General features: G+C 41.1%; 1 protein-coding gene across 5 annotated transcripts in view; it reads right to left on the bottom strand.

The window, feature by feature from the left end:
- The window catches only part of LOC129731861 (uncharacterized), a 68,962-nt gene that overhangs the window by 35,198 nt on the left and 5,899 nt on the right, over positions 1-27,865 (bottom strand). For 3 of the 5 annotated variants that reach the window (XM_055692212.1, XM_055692214.1, XM_055692213.1), the window contains exon 2: positions 8,997-9,178. In XM_055692212.1, coding sequence (XP_055548187.1) covers positions 8,997-9,086 — 90 coding nt within the window. In that variant the 5' untranslated portion in view covers positions 9,087-9,178. The remainder of the gene's footprint in view (positions 1-8,996; positions 9,179-27,865) is intronic. The other 2 variants (XM_055692215.1, XM_055692216.1) reach the window with 1 other exon arrangement.

Genomic DNA, 27,865 nt, shown 5'->3' with positions numbered 1-27,865 from the left:
ACGACACGGAGCTTGTTAGGTCGGACCTTGGAAATTTCGGTCACGGCCTTGTACCCCTTCGTCAGGTCTTTAGCAATTTGCAGTATGTTTAAACGCTTTGAATTCACTCCTGCCTTTGGACGAAAATAAACAGTATAGCTGCCCTGTTGAGATCCGTCCGGGTAAAGCCTGGGGCGAGGGGGGACTGGAGAATGAACAGGGGAGGGGGTAACTGAAGGGTCAGGGTCAGGGGGGTTCGGGGATGGTGGCACGGGAGGCGAGGGATCTATATCCATTGCGCTAAATGTAGCGCACTAGCGCACTAGCGCCGACAAGAACACGTACCTCTTTACTTCTTCTTTCCAGCAGTGGTTGTCCGATCGTTCGAAGCTGCACCCAAAGCAGCCAGCAGCACCAGTACAGCAGCACCAATACAGCCACCAGCAGTGAGCCGGGTGTGAGATCACTCAGCACAGCGACACGGACTCGACTGTCAACTGATGGGCTTGGATTAAAAAGATCTATTCACGGTGCACAGATCAAAACTGCAGCTGGTATTTTGCACCAATACAGCCAAAGTTGTGAGCCGGGTACAGAACGTATCGACACAACTCACAATCTAGTTGGCCTTTAGCGCGAATAATACACTCTTTTGTTTGGCTATTCGTACACACGGACCGGATTGTAATAGAACGACCACTTTGCACGTCCGTTTCTGTCGAGTGTTCGACGCGGGGAGCATAATCATTGTTATTCAACCAAAAATACATTTCAACCTTATCCCATTCAGATATTTTAACTTTCACGGAATAGATCAAGGACACTTACGATTTTTGATTACCATTTGCTCCCTAAAGAACCGGTTGTCACCTTCGAATAATCCCATTTTAACATTTTAATCCCATAGCAAATAACGTGAGCACTTCAAACGCTTACGATTATTGGCGCCGACTTCATGGACTTATTGAGGGGCAAAAGAACTTCCAAAAAATCTTATTTGCCTGATTTTAGAAATGCATTGTCTTGACCACAATTTTGCAAAATGGTGTGTGGGCTGTGAAGTTTGAAAGTAACAAATTAAACTTTCCAAAAAAACTAAAAAAGAGACCCCAACTTTCTAGAATTATTCAGGGAGCAAAACGATACGTTGTCCCTCGGGAAAAATTTTGGGGAAGGGGTCAAAAAGTGCCTTGCCCTCCCCCGAAGTTGGCGCCTATCCTTACGATTAATGAAAGCAGGCTTGTCAATTCTTCTCAGAGAATCACTAGCGTGTAGGATAATATCTCTTTATGTGGTCCCCGTGACTCTGTGGTTAGCGATGTCGGTCGGCTAGCTCTCCCACACGGTTGTGATATCGGATTCGATTCCCGATCGAGTCGAGGATCTTTTCGAGCTTGAAATTTTCTCAACTCAGCACTGGGGCACGGTGTATCGTTGTACTTATCCTACACATGCAAAATGTACCAAAAACAATATCGATAACGAGTTCTCTCAACTAATCTAGTTGATCGAGACCGCTATTAGCTCCAAGGCTAAGCGTGCGATATTGTTTTTTTAGGATAATATCTTTCACTGCAAAAAAAAACTGCTCTCGTATCGGTGGGCAAAGTGACGCACTTGCTTGAGATGAGTTTCGCTACTACGTGTGTATCTGAATAGCTTAGAAAAATCACCAAAGCGAAATCGGAACTGTAAACTGTAAACTGTTGTGCTCTTTCTCACAAGGATAGATGCCTTGGGGTGCTACATTTCGATTCGGAACTTGGCCTTCTGTTTATTTATACACAGACTTCGCAGCCGACTGTTTAGTGTACAGGACAATTGGGGATTGGAGGGTTAGCGTTACGATCCTACTGACACTAACAGTCTCTCCCGATCCGAGGCTCTAACCTACGACGACTGGTTTGTTAGGCCAGCATCGTACCTAGAGACCATCATGTGTCTCTTAAGCATATATCAAATGAGGGGAGTACCTTGGTAAGAAAGTAGATTGCGTTGTAATAAATGTAATAAATGTTTTACATTTGAATGTTCGATTTAACCTGATAATATATAAGTATGGTAAATACCAGCCAAGTTTTTAATGTTAGGAACCGATTATTTTGAAAGATAATCAATGTGAAAAATACGAAAAATTTCTGTATTCCTATATTTTTGTAGTATGCGTTTAGAACAAATTTACAGGCCAGGTTAACGGCTGGGTGAGGCGTACCATCGATACCAAGTGCACCTACATGACTAAAATAAACCCCACATATGGTCCTCAGCCCCTTATCCAGCTACTCCCATCCCAACCTCCACGCGGTGCAAGCTGGGATACAAGAAATCAAGAGAAGATGGGAATTTCGTCGTATGCTGACAAGGAAGAAGGGCTCCTCAGAGTTTTCGAGCGTCTATCCTCCATGTTAGGAGCGGCTCAAAACTGCGTCTGTCCTCCAGGTTAGGAGCGGCCGAAACAGGGGGTTGGTGTGCAGGTCACAAGTAATGCACGAGATACGCAGGCATTCGGACTGGAACAATCAGCACAGACCCACACGATGAAAACGGACTAACGATTGGAAACTCGGGACGTCTGCTTTTACTCATGCTGAGCAACCTTAAGCTGAACAGCTAAAGCCCTTGGTCTCCCCGGGACCGCCGTTAGGCATTACTTCAGGGAGAGGGCCAGTCGTGCTTTTTGCACTTACCTCTATGGGTAGCAGAGCAGCCCATACAGGCCAGTTAGTTAACCGTTAACTAACTGGGGCACATCGATGGTTTCCCGTCGATTGGTGCCCTGCAGAATACTAACGATCTGCGATGTAGCCTCGATGACCGCATCCCAGATTTCCCTATTCTTGCATATCCTACGCACGATGTTCTCTGGCGTGGTGTCCGTCCCACTTATTTCCAGCATTTCGTACCTTATCCGCTCGAAACGCGGACATGTGAAGAACACATGCGGGGCACATAGGGGACTCGGCGTACCCGAACCTATGTAGGTACTGCCTAAAGCAGCCATGGCCTAACAGGATCTGTGTCAGATGGAAGGTTACTTCCCCATGGCGCCTATAAATCCAGCATGCTAACTCTGGAATGAGTCGGTGTGTCCATCTACCTTTCGTAGTGTTGGACCACTCCCGCTGTCACCTGGCCATTGAAGATGACCGTATGGTGTTGCGTATACCCCTCGTGTCGCGTTGGTCGAAGCACTCTACATCCTCTTTGACGATGATGCTGATGGGCACCATGCCAGCCAAGACGCAAACCGCCTCATACGACACTGTTCGGTTTGCGCACGCGACCCTTAGGCACAATAGCCTGTACGTACTCTCGAGTTTGCCGCGATGGCACGAGGTACTCAATACCTTGGACCACACTGGTCCTCCATACCTGAGTATAGACGTAGTCACGCTAGCAAGGACTTGGCGCCTGCTGCTACGGACCGCCGAGCTGTTTGCCATCATGCGAGATAGCGCCGCCACAGCCATGGAAGCTTTCTTGCAGGTATAATCGACGTGGCTCCCGAACGTGAGCTTGTCGTCGATCATAACCCCCAGAAGCCTCAGGGAGCGTTTTGTGGCGATAGTGCATGCACCAGCACTGATCGATGCCTCCTGCTCCAACTTTCTGTTATTTACAACAATAACTTCAGTCTTATGGTGCGCTAGCTCCAGTTTCCTGGAGTGCATCCAGTCTTCCACTACGCGTATGGATAGCGCGGCCTTCAACTCTACCTCTCTAATTGACTCGCCATAGACCTCAAGAGTTATGTCGTCGGCGACGCCCACGATCACCACCCCTGGAGGGAGTGTTAGTTTTAACACGCCGTCTTACATGGCATTCCACAGTACCGGACCCAGGACGGAACCTTGCGGTACACCTGCGGTAACTGGGACGCTTTTCTGACCCTCGTTTGTGTTATACACTAGCACTCGATTCTGAAAGTAGTTACCCAGAATCTTGTACAGCGGCGTCGGCACTCTGAGACTCTGTAGCGCTAAGGCTATGGAGTCCCAGCTGGCACTGTTAAACGCGTTCTTCACGTCGAGCGTGACGATCGCGCAGTAACGAATGCCCCTTCTTTTGCGTTGGATTGCAACCTCAGCCGTTCTGGTGACGGAGAGAATTGCATCCCCCGTGGACCTAACTTGGGACGTGGAACTGCCGGTCTGTCAATTTCCAAGGGAGCACACAAGTGCTCATCGGAGTATAGAAATTCAGGTGGCTCCATGGTACGTACGCTCCAGGATGGTCATGCCTTCTACCAGAGCTGCGGCAAGACACATGAGCTGGGAACAGCTTTTATAGTGATGGGCGAGATGCAGAAACGAGTGATTGGGTGGTGACCAATCAGCCCTCGAAGGTGCAGGTTGAGAATCAAAGGCCGGTTCTTCAACATCAGCATCATAAAATTGCACCTCGGAAGTACCGAAGACGACAAGCAGAAGCATGAATTCTACGCCCAGTTGAAGCGTGAATACGACCACTGCCCATAACATGATATCAAGATCGTCATCGAGGATTTCAACGCTCAGGTTGGCCATGGGGAGAAATACAAACCGGTGATTGGAAGGTTCAGCGCGCACCAGCTGGCCAACGAAATGGGTCTAAGACTTATCAACTTTGCCGCCTCCAAGAACAAGGCCGTGTGCAGCGTGCAGTATGCTTCCAGCACAATTTTCTACACAAATACACCTGAAGGTCATCAATTCAGACAGAAACACACAGGAGTGCTAACTACGACACGGACCACTACCTGGTGATGGTTAAGATGTGCCCAAAATTCTCCGTTGTAAACAAAATTCGGTATCGACGCCCACTCGCTTAGATCTCGCACGACTCAAATAGTCTAACTTCGCCGAAAACTTCGAGTTTTCGCACGAAATTGCGCTGCCGGAAGAGGACCAGCGGAGGAACTTCCTTCCGAGGACTTTTAGAACAAAACATCAAAACAGCCATCAACAGCGTAGCGGAGAACGTCATCGGGCATGTGGGACGAACACAACGAAAAAAGTGACTCGACGACGAATGTAGGAGGGTTGTGGATGAAGAGTACGCTGCGCGGGCGGCTAAGGTGCGTAGTGTCACTCATCAGAATCTAGAAAGACACAGACAGAAACAGATGCCCCAGATGAAAAAAATTCCGGATGAAAAAGCGCTGTTTGGAGTAGGAGGAGTATGCAGAGCTGGAACAGCTGCATCATTTTCAGAGAACGCAAAGTTCTACCAGTAACTCAACGCATCCCGCAAAGGCTTTGTGGCGCGAGCTGAAATGTGCCGGGATATAGATGGTAGTATTCAGATGGACCATCCTGAGATGACCGCAAGGTGGAAGCAGCACTTCGACGAACACCTAAAAGGCGCCCATGCAGAGGACCATGGTGGCAGAGAAAGCGATCTCCTCCGTGCGACAAATGTAGAAGATATGCCAGTCCCAACGTTAGCCTAAGTTAAGGATGCCATCAAGCAGCTGAAAAACGGAAGGATAGCCTCGGAGCGGAGCTTATAAAGATGGGCCCGAAAAAGCTGGCCACCTTTTTGCACCGGCTGATTGCAAGAATTTGGGATACAGAACCACTACCGGAGGAATGGAAAAATGAGATTATAAACACTATCTCTTAGAAAGGCACCAAATTGCTATCACCGTCCTGAATGCAGCCTACAAAGTGCTTTCCCAAATCATCTTCCGCTAACTCTCACTGCTAGCTAACAGATTTTTGGACAGCCATCAGGCCGGCACCGTGGAAGGACGGTCTATGACGATCCGAATCTTTACCATACGGCAGATCCTCCAGAAATGCCATGCATACGAACTCCCACACACGTAATCAACATAGTCGACGAGTTTGTGTGCAATCTCTACAAAACGCTAATTAGATTGGGTGTTCTCTAAGGGCGTGGACAATGATCGGAGATACAGATACAGATTTGTGCACGCCCGATCCAGTATGGACCAGAGCTCCAATTGAATACAAATTGAATGTTAATGTGAAAGGATTTATTAAGTAATAAGGATGATTGACACTGAAAGTGTACACAGTAAGAAAACTTTATGTTGAATCGCATGTAAAGAATTACCTCGCTTATGATAGAAAATTTCAAAACATTCCATACAAAATTAAATGATATTGCACGTAATTTTCAAACAAAACCGTGGTAAGAGAATATTTTACGTGACGTGTAATATTCAGAATTTTTTTCTGTGTATGTTTAGCTTTGAAATCAAAGAAATTTACAATGAAAACTACGCAGTAAAGTATTCTATTTCTGCCGTTATCGTTCATATATTTTGTTTATATTTTTTGCGTTTGTGAGAGCGATACTGTCATGCATGTTCGAAAATAATGTTTAGACCCCAATTCTCCTTCAGCTGCCTAACATCATGCTGACGAGTGACGTTTTTCCCCTCAAAGTTTCTTCCTGCGGTTCGAGCACTGGCGTAGGGGGGGGGGGGGGTGCGGGGGGGCGGTCCGCCCCCAGTGTCACCCTCTAGGGGGTCACACCCGTGAGGGAAATTTTCATACGTGTCACCTTCAAAAGCGTGACATCCGTGGGAATAATTATCAATTAGGTGGAGGTCGCGGTGAAACCTTCGAAAATTATATAAATTTGCTCCTAAGAGTATAATCTCAACCAATTTTTCAAAAATTGATAGATTAAGTGCAATTTGGTTGTTTAGCTGTATCAGTTTTTCATATCATCTAAAAGAGTTGCTTTTTCTAAGCAAACCTTGATTTTCAAAAATTTTCTAACGTTGTCCATCAGTTTTTAAATCACGATTCTAAACTGCTTGACATCTGCTCGAAATCGCTACAATGACAGTTCGCCCATATACCAACTGTCATTGTAGCGATTTAGAGCGATTTTTATTCTTCATTTAAAAATCGGAGGACAATGATATAAAATTTAAAAACATCACGTTTTGCTCAGAAAATTACACTCTTTTAGCTGATATATAAAAATCAGAAATCCGTGAATAGCTAAACAACCCAATTGAAAACGGACGTGCTAGCTCTCACAATTGGGTCCTAAAGCTATACCAGTTTTTATATATCATTTGAAAAAGCCGCGTTTTCTGAGCAAAACGTGATTTTTAAAAAATGTTAATCGTTTTCCTTCGATTTTAAAATGAAAAATAGAAAAACTGCTCGAAAGGTCTTAGATGACGTTTCGCCCATGTAGGGTATATGAGAGAACTGTCATTTAAGGCATTTCGAGCAGTTTTTTATCCTTCATTTAAAAATCGAAGGAAAACGATAAACATTTTTTTAAAATCACGTTTTGCTCAAAAAATTTCACTTTTCCAGCTGATATATAAAAATCTGAAAGCCGTTTAAAACTTTACACGCAAAACTTTTCCTTATTACTTTAGAAGCAATAGCGCAAAATTACCTTTTAGGTAACAAATCCATTACTTAAAAAGCAACAAAATTCTTCCCCAGTCAAGTAACAACACATACTGTCATATATTTAGCACATGTTATGAGAGTACGACTATCTAATAATGGTCGTTTCAACCACATGCAACGTTTTTTCTGTCGAAAAATGCTCCCTTTCCACCTCAAGTCAAAAAAAAATCACACACCGTCGCATAAGTTGCACATGTTACAAGTTTTTTCAATCTCCAATTCATCCGGTGGGCGTGTATTAGTTCGCTTGTTGTATGCATACGGAGTAGCGAAAAAATATGACAAGAGCTGCCAAGCAACATTTTCCCCGTCATAGAGTATGCAAACGTTGATGATTTCAAAGACTTGAAATGCGCCTTAAAATGACATCACGATCTGTAAACTGCGTTAGAGAAAAAAAAAACATTCGCTTTCTTGCAAGCTATTTACAGCACATAATCATTGGTTCATGGAAACTCATTTGGACCTGTTTGAATATACAAAACTCGTGCCCATCCAGAACAATATTCGCAACTTTGGCAACTCTGGTCAGACAGTATTACATATTTCCATTTCAAGTAAACACTGGGGGACGAAACGAAAGTGTTTCTAATTGGACATTTGAGGTTGACGGTTGAGATTCTGATTATGTGTTGATGAAGGGAGACAAAAATGAACCAGATCGTTGCATCAATACAAATGCAGCGAGTGAAGTCTTGCCAACACATGCATTGCGGTGCTTGGCTGTATGTTCTCCTGCAGAAACACATACAAGCGTGTGGCCGACATAATTTTTATTACTTTTTGTTTGTTACTTTTTGTGTATAATGCGCAGTCATAAGACACAAAAAGTAATAAAAAATTGCCCAAAAGTAATAAAATATTCCCCGTTTGCGTTGGGTGTAGGACCCCATTTTTAGTTACAAGATGATATCACAGCAACCTGGTGAGAGTGACACCCAAATTTCCCGCCCCGAAGTGTCACCCGGTCACGCTACGCCACTGGGTTCGAATTAAGTGATCTCAATGATCGACATTGATCGCCGGTGGACTTGAAAAGAAGGACTCCATTGTAGTCAAATGCATGCAATTGTATTCAGCATTACAAAGTAGGTTAAAAAATTTAAATGCTAGTAGGTACCTAACGGATAAAGCATCACTTTTCGCATCGTCATTGGGTTCAGTATCGGAAATAGAGTTTTTTATGGCTGCTGGAAAATCATTTGTTGATCGTGATAGGGTCATTAATATTTACTAAAATCGTGATAAATATTAGGAAAAATTTATTTTAGACTAATCGGTCGGTTACAGCCTTGAAAACTTCAACTTTAAAATATGACATTTAATTATTTGATATAATTATTTGGTTCGAAAATGACGTATTTCTTAAGTTCGCCATTATTTGTTCACAATTAATTCATTTTCTATTAGAGGAAAAGTAATCAATATTCGTCTCAAAACCAGTCAGAGGGAAATCGAGGGGCTCCGTATCAAACACGCTATGGAATATAACATCATCCTACCAATTGTCAGGCGAATCGAGGTTCCTCACTACTACAGGCATCGAAGTCTCCCAGCCTAACCCGGAGAAATAAAATGAAATTACACCTCCCAATATAGAACTACAATGCTAAACTTTTCACTTACCATTACGAAGGCAACCGCCATAAGTTGAGTGCATCTTCGCGCCGCAAACCTGTTGCTAAACAGTTTCATTTTCAGTTTCACTATCAGCATGCACGCTGGAATAAACGCCGCTCTCCTGTCACTTGCTCATCAACTAAATATAAAAGATTATTTGCTGGCTTGGCTGTAGCTCTTCGTTTCAGCTGTTCAAACAAACACAATACCCGCAGAGCAACGGGGACGGAAAAGAAACACAAATATTAGCAGATAACATACTGTCTGGTTTTCCACCCAATCTGGGGGAGGGGGGAAATGAGTTCCTTCTCTGTTTTGGTTCTTTTGTAGGTTCACGAACGTAAGGGAGCAGTACGCAAAAAAAAACAATTCACCGCAAGCACAAAAGTTCTTTCCATGTATTATAGGCTCCAGTTGCTGTGATAATTGCGCCTAATGGCGGTCTCTCGGGTTGTTCGCTGTCAGAGCGCTATTTTGGCTTTTACTTCAACTGGCAGGAAGCGAGTTCGGAGGCTACGAATAACGTCAATCAGTGCGCCACAGTCGTCAACCAGCGGGACCGCGGTGGACGATCGATTAGCAATAATGGATACGAATGTTTAGAAGAAAAAAAAAACACCTTTTACTTGGGTTATTGATTTAAACTACACTACTGTTTAGTACCTGTTTTTTTTCGGATTCGCAACTGCTGCAGTGCAACAGATTTGAACAGACTATAATTACTGCCTGGCCGAAGGCCAACGGGAGTTTCCCGCCGGCAGCAGAGATGAGGCTCGATTTCCTTCTGTTTCTTGCCCGAAAAACTGGGTCGTGCATAATCGCAATTCGCCGGCTGGCAAAGCCGGATTACGAAAATTAAACTTCATACGCTATTTGCAAATTGCTCCATTCGGAGTCTATGGCCTGTAATTGCGCCACTGTGCAGCAGTTTTAATCGTAGGGTTGCTAATTGCGTAATAGCTCACGCTACCCGGCCAGGGGAAACACTCCCTGGTTGAAGGAATAAATCAATCAGTGATCATTGGCAGCTTTTTGGCCCTTCACGAAAGAAGCTGCTACATCGATAATGTTACGTTTTCTTCTGATGAATGTTTATTTAACCAATTTCAACCAAGTATGCAACTTTTCTACGTTGAAAAAAATGTACAACCTAATGACCAAAATCTGATTTCTCTTGTCAGTTTCGTTCAACGCTACAATCAATTATAAGTCAATTAGCGTCAAACAGAACGACGAAAACTTCACTCGACAGACAATGCTTTCTTACACCAAATCAAACTGGGCAAATTAGGTTTTCGCGCTTTTTTCACCACCGTGTTTTGCGATCGTCCGATGCCTCTTCGTGGCTCATCAATGACGGTATGCCACATCACCCTATCGGATTTAATTGCTACGACCATAATGCAAATAATATGCGCAACTGCGAGAAAGTTGGCATGCTACGGGAAGCTAGTTTGTCGCGACTCCCCGCAGTACAGCATTACCGCAAGATGGAGGAAAATTAGCTGACGACAGGTGTGTTTTCACAGCGGGAGGAAAACCCACAGAAATGTGCAGACTGAACACCCATAAGCGTACGCATGCATGTGTTCTCCGGCTGGACCTACCGGTTGTTTGAACTGCATTTCCATTGCCGGTTCTGCCATAGGTTTTTTTTTTCATTCGCTGCCGTTGCACTTCTTTTCTTCGCATCTTGCACCGTAACTAGTTGCGTTGCGAATCGAAACTGGTCGCGAGCGCGCCGTTGCCCGTTACAATTCACGTAGAGAAAGGTGTACGGTTGCGAGCATAACCTCAATTACAACCGTTGTGGATTTGCTGCTTGTTGTTGCGGGAGGCACTTTCAGAGCACGGGACACACTTTCGGTTTCTGCTGAGAATGCCAATACTGAGCTTCCGATTGAAATTGAAGGTGGAAGTGTACGAGATAAATGGAGCTTGTTGTACTTGTGTAAAGATATTAAAAAGAGAAATTCCGTTTGGAAACTCATGAACAATTGATCGTCATGCAAGCTCGTCTGCGGACATGGCGGCACTCTATCAGCAGTGGAACTTTGTAAGTTAGATGGCTTCTTGCATACTCTGGATTATAAGAATATTGAACATTTTGGGGGGAAAAGTTGTCAATAACATTTTAAATACTGTGCTCTAAAATGTGAGCGGCACTCAGTTAATTCGCCAGTTAGTACCGCTAATTTTCTGTTATAGAATAAACGATCTCGTTAATTTATGAGTTGGTTAGTGGAACTGTTAGCAGCGTTCGTAACGCTATTTGATAATGCTCTGAATTTGCAGAGGGGGGAAATAGGAATTGCTGATGACGTGCATAAATTACCTCAACTCACAAACAAGCCTTACTACGAAAGTGTATTTTAAAACGTTATTTTATTCAAACACCGTTCAATTGTCTTGATTTCGTAAAGGTGACAAGAGCAATTCTGGCATTCTTCCGTGAAATGAGTTTTGAGTTGAGTTTAAATAACTAAATCATTTCTAGAAAAACCTTGAGTTAATCGATTTCAAAGCATTAACATGCTGAACATTTTTAAGGCGCTGTGATTTCGATTCTATTTTCCTAATCAATCAAAATTTGCAGGAGAAAATTCCAAATCACATCAATGTTCCACCGTAGCTCTGAAATGCCTGAATCGATTTTCACCAAACCTAGCATACGTGTATCCGGTACAAAAAAGCTGATCATAAAGAGAGAAGGGATATAATTGATAATGGTCATTGGTTATGTCCGGAGGCAGCAAGTTGACATCTTGAGACTAGAACATGATTTGCCAATCTAAGATAACGACTCTCTGGAAAGCTCTAAAAACGCCCAAAGACGACCTAATATTGCTAACTCTGGATTAAGGGGGAAGTTTGGATCTAGAGCTCTATAACAATAATCTAAAGAAAAACTTTTTTTTACAAAGTTGTTGTATATGAGCAAAATCATTTCAAATCACCTGGAAATACGCGAAAATTTAATCGACCAAATGCAAACTGTTACTAACACATCTGGAGTAGTGCAATCGTATTTATATACAAAAACAGATATTATAGGTAACCCAGTAGTTATTGGTTGCGTACTTTACAAACAGTTATTATTAGTAAACAAGTAGGTAGTGTTGCACGACAAACATATTTTTTGCCTTTCTCCTAGAAAGGTATAGCAATCACTTGCAAAACCGAAAGTATAAAAGTGCTCCAAAGGGCCGAATGGCATATATCACTCGACTCAGCTCGACGAGCTGAGCATTTTCTGTATGTGTGTGTGTGTGTGTGTGTATGTGTGTGTGTATGTGCAGATTTTTATTCTCACTCACTTTTCTCAGAGACGGCTGGACCGATTCTCATGAAATTAATTGCAAATGAAAGGTCTCGTTGTCCCATAAGACCCTATCAAATTTCATTGTAATCGGATTTTTAGTTTAGAGGTTATGTATCAAAATGTAAAAATCATGAAACATCACTATCTCAAAAACTACACAACCGATTTGAACAAAATTGATTTCAAATAAACGGGCTACCTGAAATACCCTTAATTTTTGAATTTCATAAAGATTGAACTTGTGGTTCAAAAGTTATGACAAGAAACGTGTTTTGAAGACTGCTTAATCTCACTCATGTTTCTCAGAGATGACTGAACCGATTTTCATAAAATCAGTGTCAAATGGAAGGCCTAGTTGCCCCATAAGATCCTATTGATTTGTTTTGCAATCAGACTATTACTTTGCCTGTTGTGTTTAAAAATATGAAATCCAGCTATGAAAAGGAACATATTCCGAAGACTACTTGAACTCACTCACTGTTCTCAGAGATGGCTGACCCGATTTCCACAAAATTAGTGTCAACTAATAAGTCTAGCTGCCTTGTAACACCCTATTGAATTTTACTGTAATCGGACTGTAACTTCGTCTGTAAAGTACCAAAATGTGAAAATCACGAAACTTCATTATCTCAGAAACTACACAACAGATTTGATCAATATTATTATCAGATGAGCGGGCTAGTTAAGGGTTAACTGATGAATTATGATTGAACACGTGGTTTCAAAGTTTGGCTGCCCTGTACGTTCCCATTTCATTTGATTATAATTGAACTTTAGCCACCGTTATGTATTAAATTGTGAATAAAACAACGAAAGTATATTATTTCAAAGATTACATGACTTATTTGAACATAACTAGTGTCATACGAACGAGTCATCTCTCTTTGGCTTCTGTACATCGCTCTTATTCTGAGTATATTCATATTGGGTGGTATTCGGTATTTAGTTATTTTGGTTGTTTTCCAAAAACTAACAGTGGTCGTCTTTAAATCCAAAATGGTGTCAAGGGTCATGTTTGGTTTCTATGCATCATCTCGATTACGGAAATATCCATGTTGAGTATTATTTGGTCATTTTCGACTGTTTCCTATAAGTTGCCATTTAGCGATTCAAAATGGTGCCTGAGGTCAATTGTTAGCTCATTGCATCATTCTGGTTCCAAAGATACTTATATTGGATGGTACATAGTTATTTTAGGCTGTTTTTCACAAACTGGAAGTCGCCATCTTGGATTTCAAAATGGTATACAAGATAATTTCTGGCCTTTGAGCGTCATTCTGGTTGAAGAAACACCCATATTGGATGTAATTCGATCATTTTCCGCTGTTTCCCAGGAACCGGAAGTCGCCAACGTATAATCCAATACGGTGTCTGTGGTCGATTTCAGCTGCTGTGTATCATTCTAGATCCTAGATGTTAGACGGAAATCGGCCATTTTTTGGCTGTTTTCCAAAAACCACAAGTTGCCATCCTACAATTCATAATGGTGTCTGAAGTCGATTTGTTGCTCCAGTGCATCATAACGATTCCGAAAATACTCATATTGGGTGGTATTTGGTCGTTTGTCGCTGTTTTTCCGAAACCGCAAGTCGGCATCTTAGAATTCAAAATGGTAAATGGTCGAATTTAGCTACTGTGTATCTTTCTTTATCCGGATATCATTATATTGGGTGGAAATCGGCCATTTTTCGCTGTTTTTCAGAAACCGGAATTTGCAAGCTTACAATCCAATATGTTGCCTGAGGCCGATTATGGAACATATTTGTTACCACTAAGAACATTCACCTGCCAAATATGGTTACATTTAATTGATTAGTTCGCGAGATGTGCAGAAATTTGTGCAGAAACATGTGCTTCCATAAGAGGGAGGGGCGTCGAACCATTATGGACTATTTATTACCCTTTAAAACATCCACATGCCAAATTCGGTTTCATTTGCTTGGTTTGAGTTGTGCAGAAATGTATGTTTCATTTGTATAGGACCCCTCCTTTCCAGAAGAGGGAAAGGTCTCAAACTATCATAGGAACCTTTATCGGGACCAAAAACCACCACATACAAATTTTTTATGTCGATCGGTTCGGTAGTTTTCGACCCTATATGAATCAAGCAGACAGACAGACCGGACTACATTTTTATATGTATAGATTACAACATCAATATTTTAGAACCTGAAGAGTGAATATACATTTATTGGATTGAAGCGTTGGAGCTGGACATCTCTAATTCGTTCGGCCCTAGACCGGTGAACGGTCCGTTAGCCAAAAAAGTAAAGTAAAGTAAGGATTGAAGCGTTTATGTAAATCTATTTAAACAAATAAAAGTTTGCTTGAGAAAGGCTGGGTCTGACCGCTAGGTGGATTAATTTAGGTTTTTTATAAAACATTCGGCAAGGGGGAACGTGTATGTAGGCTAAGGTTTAGCGCTTGAGTTATTAATCCAATCGTTTTGTTGTCAAAGAATGAATTGCATATTTTTGATCAAGCATTTCAATGAACGTATGGTTTTTGCTGGAGAACCATGGACAAATTAAGAAAAACGTGTATTTTCCTAAATAATTATAAAAACCAATGCCTTTAGAATGTTTACTACCAAGAGCTTTTTTGATTCAAAATGCCTCTCTGCATCTTTTAAAATCATCAGAATACAAATATTTTGAAAAATGTTTGAATAAGAATTTTCATCAAAAAATTAATCTATCATAAAAAATTATTTTTATTTCTCCATCCTGGACTTTTTTTTAAAGTTGCGTATTAACGTCAAGTTTCTTTAAAAAAAAAATAAAAAAAAAATTTTCTATTTTTTGAAAATTGAAATTTAATGTTTATTTTTAATTTTGTTTGGTCAAAAAAAAATTTTTTTTTGTACAGTGTATATTTTTTTTATGATTCATTTTCGATTCGCTACAACTCATTCTCAGACAGTTTTTCTATACAACCAACGGTTTCTTGGCTACAATGCTTCGATTAAAACCTATACCAAAAGGCATACGCCCTTTTAGAATGTAACTCATGGGTGTGAAAAATCTCTCCACCTGTGAAAAATGCTCAGTTTGCTAAGCCAAATACGTGTGCAAAGTTTCATTCGATTCAAAAATGGTCGATATTCGACCATAGGTCATTTGGCGCGATCTTGCTCATATGATGAAGCGCTTATTTAAAAATTATCAAAAATTGATGTGACCATGAAATCAAATGTCAAGTGTTTTCCATGAAATCAAGTGTCTAACTTTTAAATATTTATAGACAGAAAACAAAATTGTTCTGAAATGAGCCCCGTTAATTTCAAGCAATTTTGTAGAAAAACGTTGTTCTCTATCATTGGAATTATCCGGATACCTGATTTAGATTAACTCCGCCTGTGACGGTTCTCTTCAGTTTAGTTTGGCCTGTACGAATAGACTTTTATCATTGAGAATTGGAGGGTTCAATGCCCCTGGAAAGGAGGATGATTGTAAAAGCTTTCAACCATGGCTGTTTCGTAAAAAATCAATGGATAAACCCTAACGGCTAACGGCTAAGGTGTAATGCGACCCGTGCCGAGAGATACAAATGGAAGCTGTGGAATACCTGACGCCCTTCAGTATTGTAACATTCTGCGTTAAGCTACCGCCCAGCGGGAAAAAGGAGAGCCCGACGGACAGTCTTCCCGAATCGGGGACACAGTCGAATGACAAGAGGAAGCCTAAGTCACCTCATGCTGCTGTCAAACGGCACCTCCAATCGCAACGGCGGCGTTTGAAAAAACTGCAAAGCCTGGGTCACTGACCGCTCACGTCAGGTCGCAAACAAGAGATAGCGGTTGACTGAGACGGCTTCGCCAAACACATGCGTCAAGAGCACTATGAGCAAAAAGCCTCGAGACCTGGCACGCGAGAAGCCATCTGCACCGCGACAAACGTCAGGGGTATCCTATAGAGAAATGCTGGAGGCCACAAGCCTCTCGATCACTTCATTTCTACTTACCGCTGGACAGTTAAAAACTATTCGCGACGCCATTCTGGACTGCATTGCGGACCAGGAATTACCTGCCAGCAAGTCCATGTTTAGGAATTGCCGACTAAATAACGGTATCCTACAACTTGATTATGTCGACAACGCACAGTCAGATGGCTGGAGACTACGATGTCTTCTCTCAAACCGTGGGAGGGAGCACACCTTCGTGTCCCTCGCATCAAGGATCTGTCGAAGGACCAAAAATTCATAATGTACTTGCGCACCACAAATGAGAGAATCCTTCGTTTACTCCAAAATCAGATCGACGGTTTCTTCACACGTGCATGGCGAGAATGCCATCGCAGCGTTACTGGAAACACTGTCGAACTTATGATGGAGCTGGACCAACAGCCTGCTAGCCACATAGCGGGACAGAGCTCCCTGCTGAACTACAAGTACTGTACGACAAAGCAGGCATGCGACAGGTTAGCAGAAAGTCCTCTAACACAGACGCGAAAAGCTGTTGTGCAAAGACAAAAAACGTATGTTCGGAGACTTCCTCAGGGAGTGCCCCGCTACCACCTGCACGATGCACTCCCACCATAGCGAAAAAGGTTCCGCCGAAAAATCGTAAGAGGAGTAAGCGTAAGTGTAAGTGACGGCACACAAGAGATGGTATTTGCCTCCGCAAAGCCCTAAAGTCAAAAACTGGCATGTCTCAGATGAACCCAGTTTATTAGACTATAGACACATTAAATTTGACGCCAAGGGTACCCGTTTGAGAGTAGAACGCTTCAGGAATCCAAAGAAAACCAATTGAGATTTTTTAAGGAGGGACCATTTGGTCATCTCGAGAACATCCTGTCACAAAAATATTCGAACTCCAGTTGAACTGTTCCAGTTAAACTGAGCATTACCAAAACGGGCAGTCTGCCGTGATATGCCCTGGTGGAACGAAAGTCTTAGCAACCTTCGTTGGGAAGCTAGACGCTTGTTCAACAGGGCCAAAATTACGTCTAACTGGGAAGCCTATAGAGCAGTGGTTCCCAACCTTTTTGGCTACGCGGCCCCTTTTACCAAACACAAAAAGCTTCGCTGTCTCCCAAAAGAATTTCATGTATAGGTTTTGCAATACGAGGCTGCGTCTTTCAGTTTCATATCGTCCTTCAAGTCTAATTTGTTTCACGTCTTGGTCCTGATACGCAGAAGAATTGAAAAAATGTTTTCACAGAGATATGTGAAAACAGATTTTAGTTACTCGTCAAATTTACTAAGAATTTCGCGGCCCCCTCGCCGGCCGCGGACCCCTGGTTGGAAACAACTGCTATAGAGCATCCCTCGCAAAATATAACGCTGAGCTGCAGAAGCTTCTAATGGTGAGTTGACAACCTGGAACGAGCGTCAAACATAGCTCCGGCCTTCACAAGTTCCTATTTCACACCTCCACAAGTCATATGATTACACTAGACTGCCTGTTGAAACTTGGACACAACTGGTTGTTGTTGCCTGGGCAATGTTGTCATCTGACAATAGCTTAGTGAGAAGGTGCGTCGCGATCATTGGCGGGAGAGGAAATGCTTCGCCAACCCGAGTGTCTGTTCACCAAGATGGTGCGGCTCAAAACAGCGTCTGATCTTTATGTGAGAAGCGGCTGTTCAACGTCCTGGTGTCAGCGTGGGACTCAACACACAAGTAAACAGAGCTGGCACGATGGTCCCCAAGCGTACCTACGGAAAAGCAGCTGGACACAGCTACTCTTGAAGATGGCTGGGGGAGCATCCGATCCGCCATAGGTAGCACTGCTGTGGCGCTACTAGGTACAAGAGCTCCGAATCACAGAAATGACTGGTTTGACGGCGAGTGCAAACAGTTAGTCGAAGAGAAGAACGCAGCACGGGTGAGAATGCTGCAACACCGTACGAATGATACCGACAGCCACGGAACAGCCAATACTCAGTCCTCCGAAGCAAGAAGCGCTAGCAAGAGGACCGAGATCGCGTAGCGATGAAAGTGCTGTACCAAGCTAACGACACACGGAAGTTCTACGAGAAGCTGAACAGCTCCCGTGCCGCAAGCCGAAATACGCAGGAGCTCAGACGGAAACCTCCTTACAGACGAGTGTCAAGTGATCGAAAGGTGGAAGCAGCACTTCGACGAGCATCTAAACGGCGATGCAGTAGAGTGCGAGGGCGGTATGGCTATCGATCTTGGTGCACGAACAGATGACAATAGAATTTCAGCCCCCGATCTTCTGGAGGTGGAGGAGGAGATTGGCCGGCTGAAAAACAAAAAAGCTGCTGGAGTAGACCAATTCCCCAGCGAGCTGTTGAAATACGGTTGAGAAACACTGGTTAGAGCCATGCACTGGATCATTGTTAAGATTTGGGAGGAAGAACGAGTACCGGAGGAGTAGGTATTGTATGCCCCATCTACAAAAAGGGCGACAAACTGGAGTACTGCAATTACCGGGCAATCACTCTGCTGAACGCCGCCTACAAGGTACTCTCCCAAATACTCTGCTGTCGACTATCATTATTTGCGAAGCAGTTCGTGGGGCACTACCAAGCGGGATTCATGAGTGCCCGCGCCACTACGGATCAGATATTCGCGGTTCGGCAAGTTATGCACGAATACGGATTTGCGAACAAACTAACGCGGTTGGTCAAAGCGACGATGGATCGAGTGATGTGTGTAGTTCAAGTATCGGAAGCACTCTCGAGCAGTGGTGGGCACCGCTAACCGAAAATTTAGCGACGCTAATCGCTAAGTCGCTAACCGGAAAATTAAGCTCGATAATCGCTGAACGCTAAACGCTAAACCCACATTAGCGGAACTTTCGCTAATCGCTAACTTTTTAATATGTAAATAGTCATATCGCTATATTTATTGCTCGTGTTTTGTAAGATTTGGACCACTTTGATCTGTTTTGGTTAAACAAACGAAAACAATTACTTTTTAAAGCTATTTACAGTAAGAGGTTCACGAAACGGTACTCATATTTGATTTTGTAAAAACAAGAATAACAAAAGTTAATTAGCTTGCATTTAAAAAAGATACTCTTAGGAATGTTTTCCTAAAAATTCAATTGTTATCTGAATCGAAAAAGTAAAACCAAAGTTGTCATAATTTCAAGCGCATTGCAATTTACCAAAGTTCTTGGTGTGCCGAAAATTCAATCTAGACCTTGTGCTTGTTTTTCAAAATGCTCCTGTGGCTTGTACGATAACTGGAACTCCATTCTAGGGTAAAAAAACTGACAAAAGTAACTTTCGCAGTAAAGTATGTTCATCTTTCGAAGCAATTTACGTACGCCATCAGCAATTCACAGTTTTCCTAAATATTTCTATTGTCGCTTCTCTACAAAATTTAGCGAATTAGCGATACAACAGTTAACAACAACTAACAGTATCGCTAACCTGCTCAAATATTAGCGAAATCGCTAACTGAATTTTAGCGTCGCTAATTAGCGAATTAGCGGAATGGTGCCCACCACTGCTCTCGAGCCCCTTCAAAACCCGAAGAGTTTTAAGGCAAGGTGATGGCCTCTTGTGCTCACTGTTGCCCTGGAAGGTGGCATTAGAAGAGCCGGGATTAACACGAGTGGCAAGATATTCCAAAAGTCGGCTTGGCTTCGCTGACGATATAGATATTGTGGCTCGAACCTTTGTGAAGATGTCGGATACGTACATCGGACTAGAGGCCGAAGCCCAACGGATTGAACTGGTCATCAATGCATCGTAGAGGAAGTACATGAAAAGAAGGGAAGGGGTTCACGAGAAGACAGTGCTAACCTCCCACCTCGAGTTCAAGTTGGTGGTGATGAAATCGAGGTGGTACGGCTCACTGCCGGAACTGCCGACAACGATACTAGCAGAGAACTTCATACTTTGGTTTTCGGAGGAAGCTCCGATCGAGTAGAATTCCTCGCCGCACTATATCAACCATCTACAAAACGCTAATCAGACCGGTAGTCTACGGGCCTGAGATATGGACTATTCCAAGTAACACACAAAACATGTTAGAAAATAAGTAACAACGAATATAGTCATCAGTGGTGGGCACCGCTAACCGAAAATTTAGCGACGCTAATCGCTAAGTCGCTAACCGGAAAATTAAGCTCGATAATCGCTAAACGCTAAACGCTAAACCCACATTAGCGGAACTTTCGCTAATCGCCAATCGCTAACTTTTTAATATGTAAATAGTCATATCGCTATATTATACGAGTGTTTTGTAAGATTTGGACCACTTTGATCTGTTTTGGTTAAACAAACGAAAACAATTACTTTTTAAAGCTATTTACAGTAAGAGGTTCACGAAACGGTACTCATATTTAATTTTGTAAAAACAAGAATAACAAAAGTTAATTAGCTTGCATTGAAAATAGATACTCTTAGGAATGTTTTCATAAAAATTCAATTGTTATCTGAATCGAACAAAGTAAAACCAAAGTTGTCATAATTTCAAGCGCATTGCAATTTACCAAAGTTCTTGGTGTGCCGAAAATTCAATCTAGACCTTGTGCTTGTTCTTCAAAATGCTCCTGTGGCTTGTACGATAACTGGAACTCCATTCTAGGGTAAAAAAACTGACAAAAGTAACTTTCGCAGTAAAGTATGTTCATCTTTCGAAGCAATTTACGTACGCCATCAGCAATTCACAGTTTTTCTAAATATTTCTATTGTCGCTTCTCTACAAAATTTAGCGAATTAGCGATTAGCGTTTCGAAGGCCAAAATTTTAGCGACGCTAACAGTTTCGCTAACCAGCTCAAAAATTGGCGAAATCGCTAAATCGCTAACTGAATTTTAGCGTCGCTAATTAGCGAATTAGCGAATTAGCGGAATGGTGCCCACCACTGCTCTCGAGCCCCTTCAAAACCTGAAAAGTTTTAAGGCAAGGTGATGGCCTCTTGTGCCCACTGTTGCCCTGGAAGGTGGCATTAGAAGGGCGGGGATTAACACGAGTAGCAAGACATTCCAAAAGTCGGCTTGGCTTCGCTGACGATATAGATATTGTGGCTCGAACCTTTGTGAAGATGTCGGATACGTACATCGGACTAAAGGCCGAAGCCCAACGGATTGAACTGGTCATCAATGCATCGTAGAGGAAGTACATGAAAAGAAGGGAAGGGGTTCACGAGAAGACAGTGCTAACCTCCCACCTCGAGTTCAAGTCATATTTTGGTTTTCGGAGGAAGCTCCGATCGAGTAGAATTCCTCGCCGCACTATATCAACCATCTACAAAACGCTAATCAGACCGGTAGTCTACGGGCCTGAGATGTGGACTATGCTTGTGGAGGACCAACGCGCCCTTGCGGTCTTCGAGCGGAGGTGTTGCGTACCATCTTCGGTGAACATGGGAAAGGCGAATGAACCAGGAACTGCAGGGGCTGCTTGGGGAGCCATCCACACTGCTAAGATTGGCAGGTTGCGGTGGGCTTGGCATGTCGTAAGGATGTCGGACGACAGCCCGGTAAAGATGGTTATTGAGACCAATCCGTCAGGGACGAGACGAGAATCTGCTCTACACTGATTAGTGACGCAGATCGAGAAATCACTAACATACAAAGAGACAACGGTCTGCGCTTCTCTTGATATTGAGGGAACTTTCGATAACACGTCCTTTGCATCTAGTTACGCGACTTTACAAAATAGAAGAGTCGACCAGTCTACAATGGGCTGGAGTAAAGCAATGCACAGTGTTTTATTTTGCTGATTTCGTGCGAAAAATTAATAGCGTCTCCAAATTTGATTTTAGTGATATACTTTATTCGGAAAAGTTTCTATGTATTTTATTGTATTTCTTTTAGAATGTACGATTTAGTGATTAATTCACCTAGAAGTGATATGGAAAATTTATTTTTTCAGGACAGTGAGATAGACAGCTAGTGTCTTCGAAAAAGTTGTGGAAAATGGTTTTACTAGCAACTTTGTCGAAGGTGTTGGATTCCTATCTCTTATGTTAAAAAGATATAAAAAGTTTTACATGCAAAGTTCACTCAAATCATAACTTTAAATATAACTTTTTTCCTGGATTTTCAACATATTTTATACCTTCTACAAAATTATTAGCCAAACAGAAATACACATTTTTGCTGAACATTTGATCTAGCTATGATTCAAAATAAAAAAAGTTATCCAACCATTAACGGTTTTTCAAGGGTTAGTTTAATTTCAAATTACTCAGCCGTACGCAAAAATACGCAGATAATTTTTGATGTTCTGAAAGCATGTCTATTCTACTTCAAATAGAATATAAAATCATTTGTCTAATAGAGTCTTTTCGATTGTTTCAATGAAAAAAAACTTTTGCATGAAAATTCTAACTTTATCAAATAACTTTGTTATTTCCAAATATACCGTTTCACAATCTCCAGCAAAAATATAAATCCAATAAAATCGCGTAATTTTTTAGAAGGTCATTAAAATATAGAAAAACTTGGGAAAGAGTTATAATAAAAAATATGAATTTTTAGTCACAGTTAATTTTCATCTTTGCTGTCTTCTTCAGCGGTTGTTTCAAATTTCCTTGTAGAGTTTATAAAGCTTCTGGAATTCTTATAAGCGACTGTTGTAGGGAAGGTTTATATAAACTGTTGATAATTTTTAAAAAATTCTCTGTTGAGTCGCGGGAGAAAAAAGACGAAAAAAGTTTAAATAACTCGGAAAAATTGGAAAAAATACGAGCGTCTTAGCAGAATCGCTTCACATCATTAAGAAGAGAAAAATTCAGTTACATAGTTTCTATTTCTACTCTTATATTTCGTATATATTTTTAATACGACTTTTGATTGACTATAGATGACGTAATATGTTGAACTTTGACCAAAAATTCATATTTTTCATTCTAACTCTTTACCATGATTTTCTATATTTTTATGACCTTCTAAAAAATTACGCGATTTTATTGGATTTCTATTTTTGCTGAAGATTGTAAAACGATATATTTAGAAATAACAAAGTTATTAGATAAAGTTAGAATTTCCATGCAAAAAATTTTTTTCATTGAAACATTCGAAAAGACTTTATTAGACAAATGGTTTTATATTATTTTAAAAGTAAAAGTGCTTTCAGAACAGATAAAGTTTTCTGCGTATTTTTGCGTACGGCTGAGTAATTTGAAACTAAACTAACCCTTGAAAAACCGTTAATGGTTGAATAACTTTTTTATTTTGAATCATAGCTAGATCATGGCGAATGGCGTGCTCAAAAATATAATTCTCTTCTTAATCTTTATGAATGGGCAGTTTCTTCGAGTTACATAAAGACTGAAAAACATGAAGAAAAGCCAGAAAACAAAACTTGAAGAAATAATTAATGAATATCAGAGATAATCAACACAATATCAGAGACACAAGTTATTTTTGGCTTGAACTTAATGGCCTCCGAAATAATTTGAATTCAATAGAAAATCCACAAAGTTTAGCGTTACAACTAACAGTTAGTTAGTAAGTTAGTTTTTTAGTAAGATTTGGACCACTGTGACCATTGTTTTGATTTTTTGTGGATCTTGGTTGTTGTCTTGCATCTGTTGTTTCGTTTATCAATCTTCCACTTTTGTTTAGAATTTTTGTTCTTATTTGGGTTAACAATCAACCTGATAAAATCGAGAAAATCAATTACTTTATGGACTTTTAAACAAATTTTTCAGAGTATAAAATTTGTGTTTAATGATATTTTTAGAGTAAAGTTTCAATGATGTTACCTTTTAATTTTTTGTTTTGTTTATGCATGCTGAGTTCTGTTCAAAATGATGTTGAAACAAGAAGCATTGCTCAAGCTCCCTTCGAAGGCAGTGGAAGGCCGGCCAAAGTATTGGACAAAACAGGACTTCATTCTTTTCGTCGAAATCATGGTTCGAGCCCAGTGGTTTGGCTATCAATCAAGATGTATACAAGAACGAAAGTTTGAACAAAATTTTGATTTCATTGCTTCAAAAACTCCATGCCAATGAAGGTGCCTTAGTGTCAGCCAATCGAAGATTCCTTTGGGATTCTAAGTTCTTCAGTGTACAAAAATAATTTCTCGAATCCACAATGCCATCGAACTCTGAAAGTTCCACCGAAATCTACAGGAGTGCAACAAACGGTTGGTTGAATTAGCATGACATCCCTCACTTCAGAGTTTGTTTACCTATTAAAGTTCACCGGCTCACAGTGGGCGTATAAAAAAACCTCACCGATCAATCACACGCCGACTTAAAACTCAATTGTACTCTGATGAGGTTAAACTTCGCACACCACCGAGAAACGGCAATTTCCCGCGATCGTATGCAAAAAGTATATATTTCACGACACTTGAAAATTCATACTTCTCAGGCTCAAGATTACATACCAACCAGCCTCGTATACTGTTTTAACCATCAGCGAATAAACAATGCTCGAGCAGCATCAACAAAAACCATCGCACAATGTGCTTCTCACTTTCAACTTCAGCATCCATAGAAGAAAACGGTAGTAAAAACAGAAGAGTAATAAATGACAAGAAAATAGTCGATTGATATGAAGTGGTTATTAGGACCACTTTAATGAAGAACCCACACTCCTTTTTAAACGTACGCCATTTGTAGGTAAAGTAACTCAAAGCGTTTGTTTAAATGCAATTATAAAAGCGGAAAGGTTTTCATCACTCACTATCTAAAAACGAGAAATCAAGATGTACATTTAGTTACTTTCCCTTCAAAAAAAAAAACATTTCATATTTCACCGCACACAGTACGCACTGTAAGCACATCGACCTTCAAAGATTGATCTTGATTTCGGCAACCGTCAAGTGTTCATCACTGTGTAGAGACTGCTTTGAAGACACTTTCTAAACAATCTACTCTTCGTTACGGCAGCAACAACAAAAACACACCGAAAAATGAGTCAATCAATTCATCAGAAACCCTCCGCATTTGAATCACGCGACATTTGAAGAGAATTATTAGTGAAAACAGTCATGCCGCCACCTCCCGTTATCCCACACCTCGATCGAGGTAGCCTCCACACCACCAGCCGGGGCGACACAATTGCAGTCATACCCGGCTTGGCATCAATTTTTCCGCACAACGGGCGAACTGGTTTTTCGCTGCCCCATAGCAAGGGCATTTCACGATCACAGAAGAGTTTACACTCAATTTTCCACGGCTGTGTTGTAGCCGGGTGGCTCACGAGTCCGGGCCGCCTGTTAGCAGATCTTTTCGCGAAAATCAGTACCATCGAGCGATTAAACGTCGTAAACTCGCTGCATACCGGCGAACCGTCCGTCGGCCGTCGATTCAGGTTAGTGATCGTGCTGAAAGCAGAAACCTAGTTCCGATTGATCAGATCAAGCTTCGGCGGCACCCCTTAATGATTGACGTTAAAATAAGTAGGCCGTTTTTGGCCTGCTAGAAGAGTGAAAGACGACAGTGTATAAGGTTCAATTAATTGATTCATTGATGCTCGTATCTTTTTATGAGCCGAATTGCATTCAGTGTTTTATGGGGAAGGTTTTTTGTGTTGTTAATTATTAACACGAGAAAATTGATACTTCGTCGTTGAAAGTAGAGTTTTCTAACGCACTGTAATGCTAAATATTTAACCCTATTCGGACTTATTGTATGTAGCTCCATTAAAATGGGTAATGATATTATTGATTCAATGAAAGAATGTTTGCATAAATGAAAAAGAAGATTTATAAAGTTTTAGAAGCTTTGTTGAAGTTTTTCTTTCGCTTTCGAGATATAAATGTTGTTATACCTCTTGCCACATGACATTACAATTGAAAGTACTGACAATATTATATTTTCTTTATGTTTCAATAAAAAAGCTCGAATAAATGACTATTTCCTTCTTAGGTAAATCTTGCAAAAACATTTCCCCTTTTTTCAACGCAAGTGCTGTGTCATACTCTAATCTTGAAGAGATATTTTTTCTGCTTTTAATTCCAGGAACTTTCTGCTACTATTACCCGGGCCTTGGTGCTACATTCCGAATTTGGAACTCGACCTTGTGTTTATTATACACAGACTTCGCAGCCAACTGTTAAGTGTACAGGACAATTGCGGGGCTAGCGGTACGATCCTACTGACACTAACAGTCTCTGCTTAATATTAATTTTGCGTAAAACGGTTCAACAGCATTATGCGCCTTCAGCTTGTTAAGTGATGATTTTACTGTTTGAGCAAACAGCTCGGAAACAAAAAAAAATAAAGCACAGACTAACAGACGTAACACTGGAACCTAATTCGAATTACAGTGATCGGGCGACAACACCGTCTGGAGCGCTGTCATGCAATCTCACATACATATTTTGTAGTTCTCACTTTGACACATGCACGTACGCTAGCGCTGATGTCGAAATACATGACGCGGCGCAAACGCGGTAGCAAATGGTGCTAGTGTTGATAACGTAATGTACTGGTATCATCTGAACGATGATTCTATTGAAAATATGTTCATAGTCATATATCTGTAGGTCTGTGCATAAAGGTTCAATCCAACAAATAAGACGTATTGATAATTTTGAATATACAACCTTGTTATATACTATTTGTGTTAGAGTTTAAAACTTAAATAATATTCAATTTAACCTTAAAACTCAAATAATTACCCACTTATTGAATTAAATATCAATTTTCAATGAAAATCAACTTTCTTGGTCGACAAAAGCGAAAAATATGCTACCCTAAAGCGCAAAATAGTTGCCCCAAAAAGATTATAACTTTTTAACCATTCTTGTGAAATTAGGTGCCTCCAGCATACTTAAATGTCGTAGAATTAATGGGTGTTCGAGATGTATGATCGTTTTGTGACAAGAGGGAAAGAGGGGTTGGATTGAAATCGTTGTGGCATTTTTTTTGAAAGACCAATTTTTTTTGCAGAAAATATGTACAATTAAAAATGCACTAAAACATCGCGCGAAGCTTTGTAGCGGGAGCTATCGAAATCTTTTTATTTGTGATATTCAGTAATCTTCTGAAAGCTCTTCTAGCATATAAACAATCACTTGCATTTTCAACGCGTGCCTTTTAGTAGTAAAAGCTACAAGATACTCGTTTGTTTCCAATGCTGGTAAGTGCAGCGATTTTTTTTTTTGAGATTCGTGAATATTTTCTGTGTTTTCTACAGACATCGACCGTATGGAGTATTTTTTGTGTCTTCTATAGACACGGCCTTTTTTGTCTGCAGAAAATATATATGGCAAGTGATTTTGTGCTAAATAATCGTCATTTGCTGGAGGCAAGGATGTCGAAATCGTAGCATAGAATTCTCATGGAAAACCCTATTGCATTCTGATCAGGCGTAGGCATAATACGCGATGTTTTGTATCGTCTCTCGAGAAGAGAATTGATGTGTCAAATAAATCATCGAAAGAATACTCCATGAACTTCATAGCCTGTTAGCTGTATGCGAGTTAATCTTCGCTTGCTCATACACTGTTTCGATTTTCTTATCTGCTCCAATCGGTCATTTATTATCGTCTTCTGATCCGATCGAGCCGTAAAATGAAAATCTATGGATTGAATCATCTTGCGAGTGCGAGTTTGCCGATAAAAATATTAATAATAAAATTGAATCGTCAACCAACCAAAAGGCAGTAAAAATCAGAGATACCAGATTCAAAGATTCGTCTGTGAAATACAGATTTTGAGA

This window comes from Wyeomyia smithii, chromosome 3 (assembly GCF_029784165.1).
Source record: "Wyeomyia smithii strain HCP4-BCI-WySm-NY-G18 chromosome 3, ASM2978416v1, whole genome shotgun sequence".
Lineage (NCBI taxonomy): Eukaryota > Metazoa > Arthropoda > Insecta > Diptera > Culicidae > Wyeomyia > Wyeomyia smithii.
Note: the sequence above shows the minus strand (reverse complement) of the source record. Positions and strands in the feature narration are given on the sequence as shown.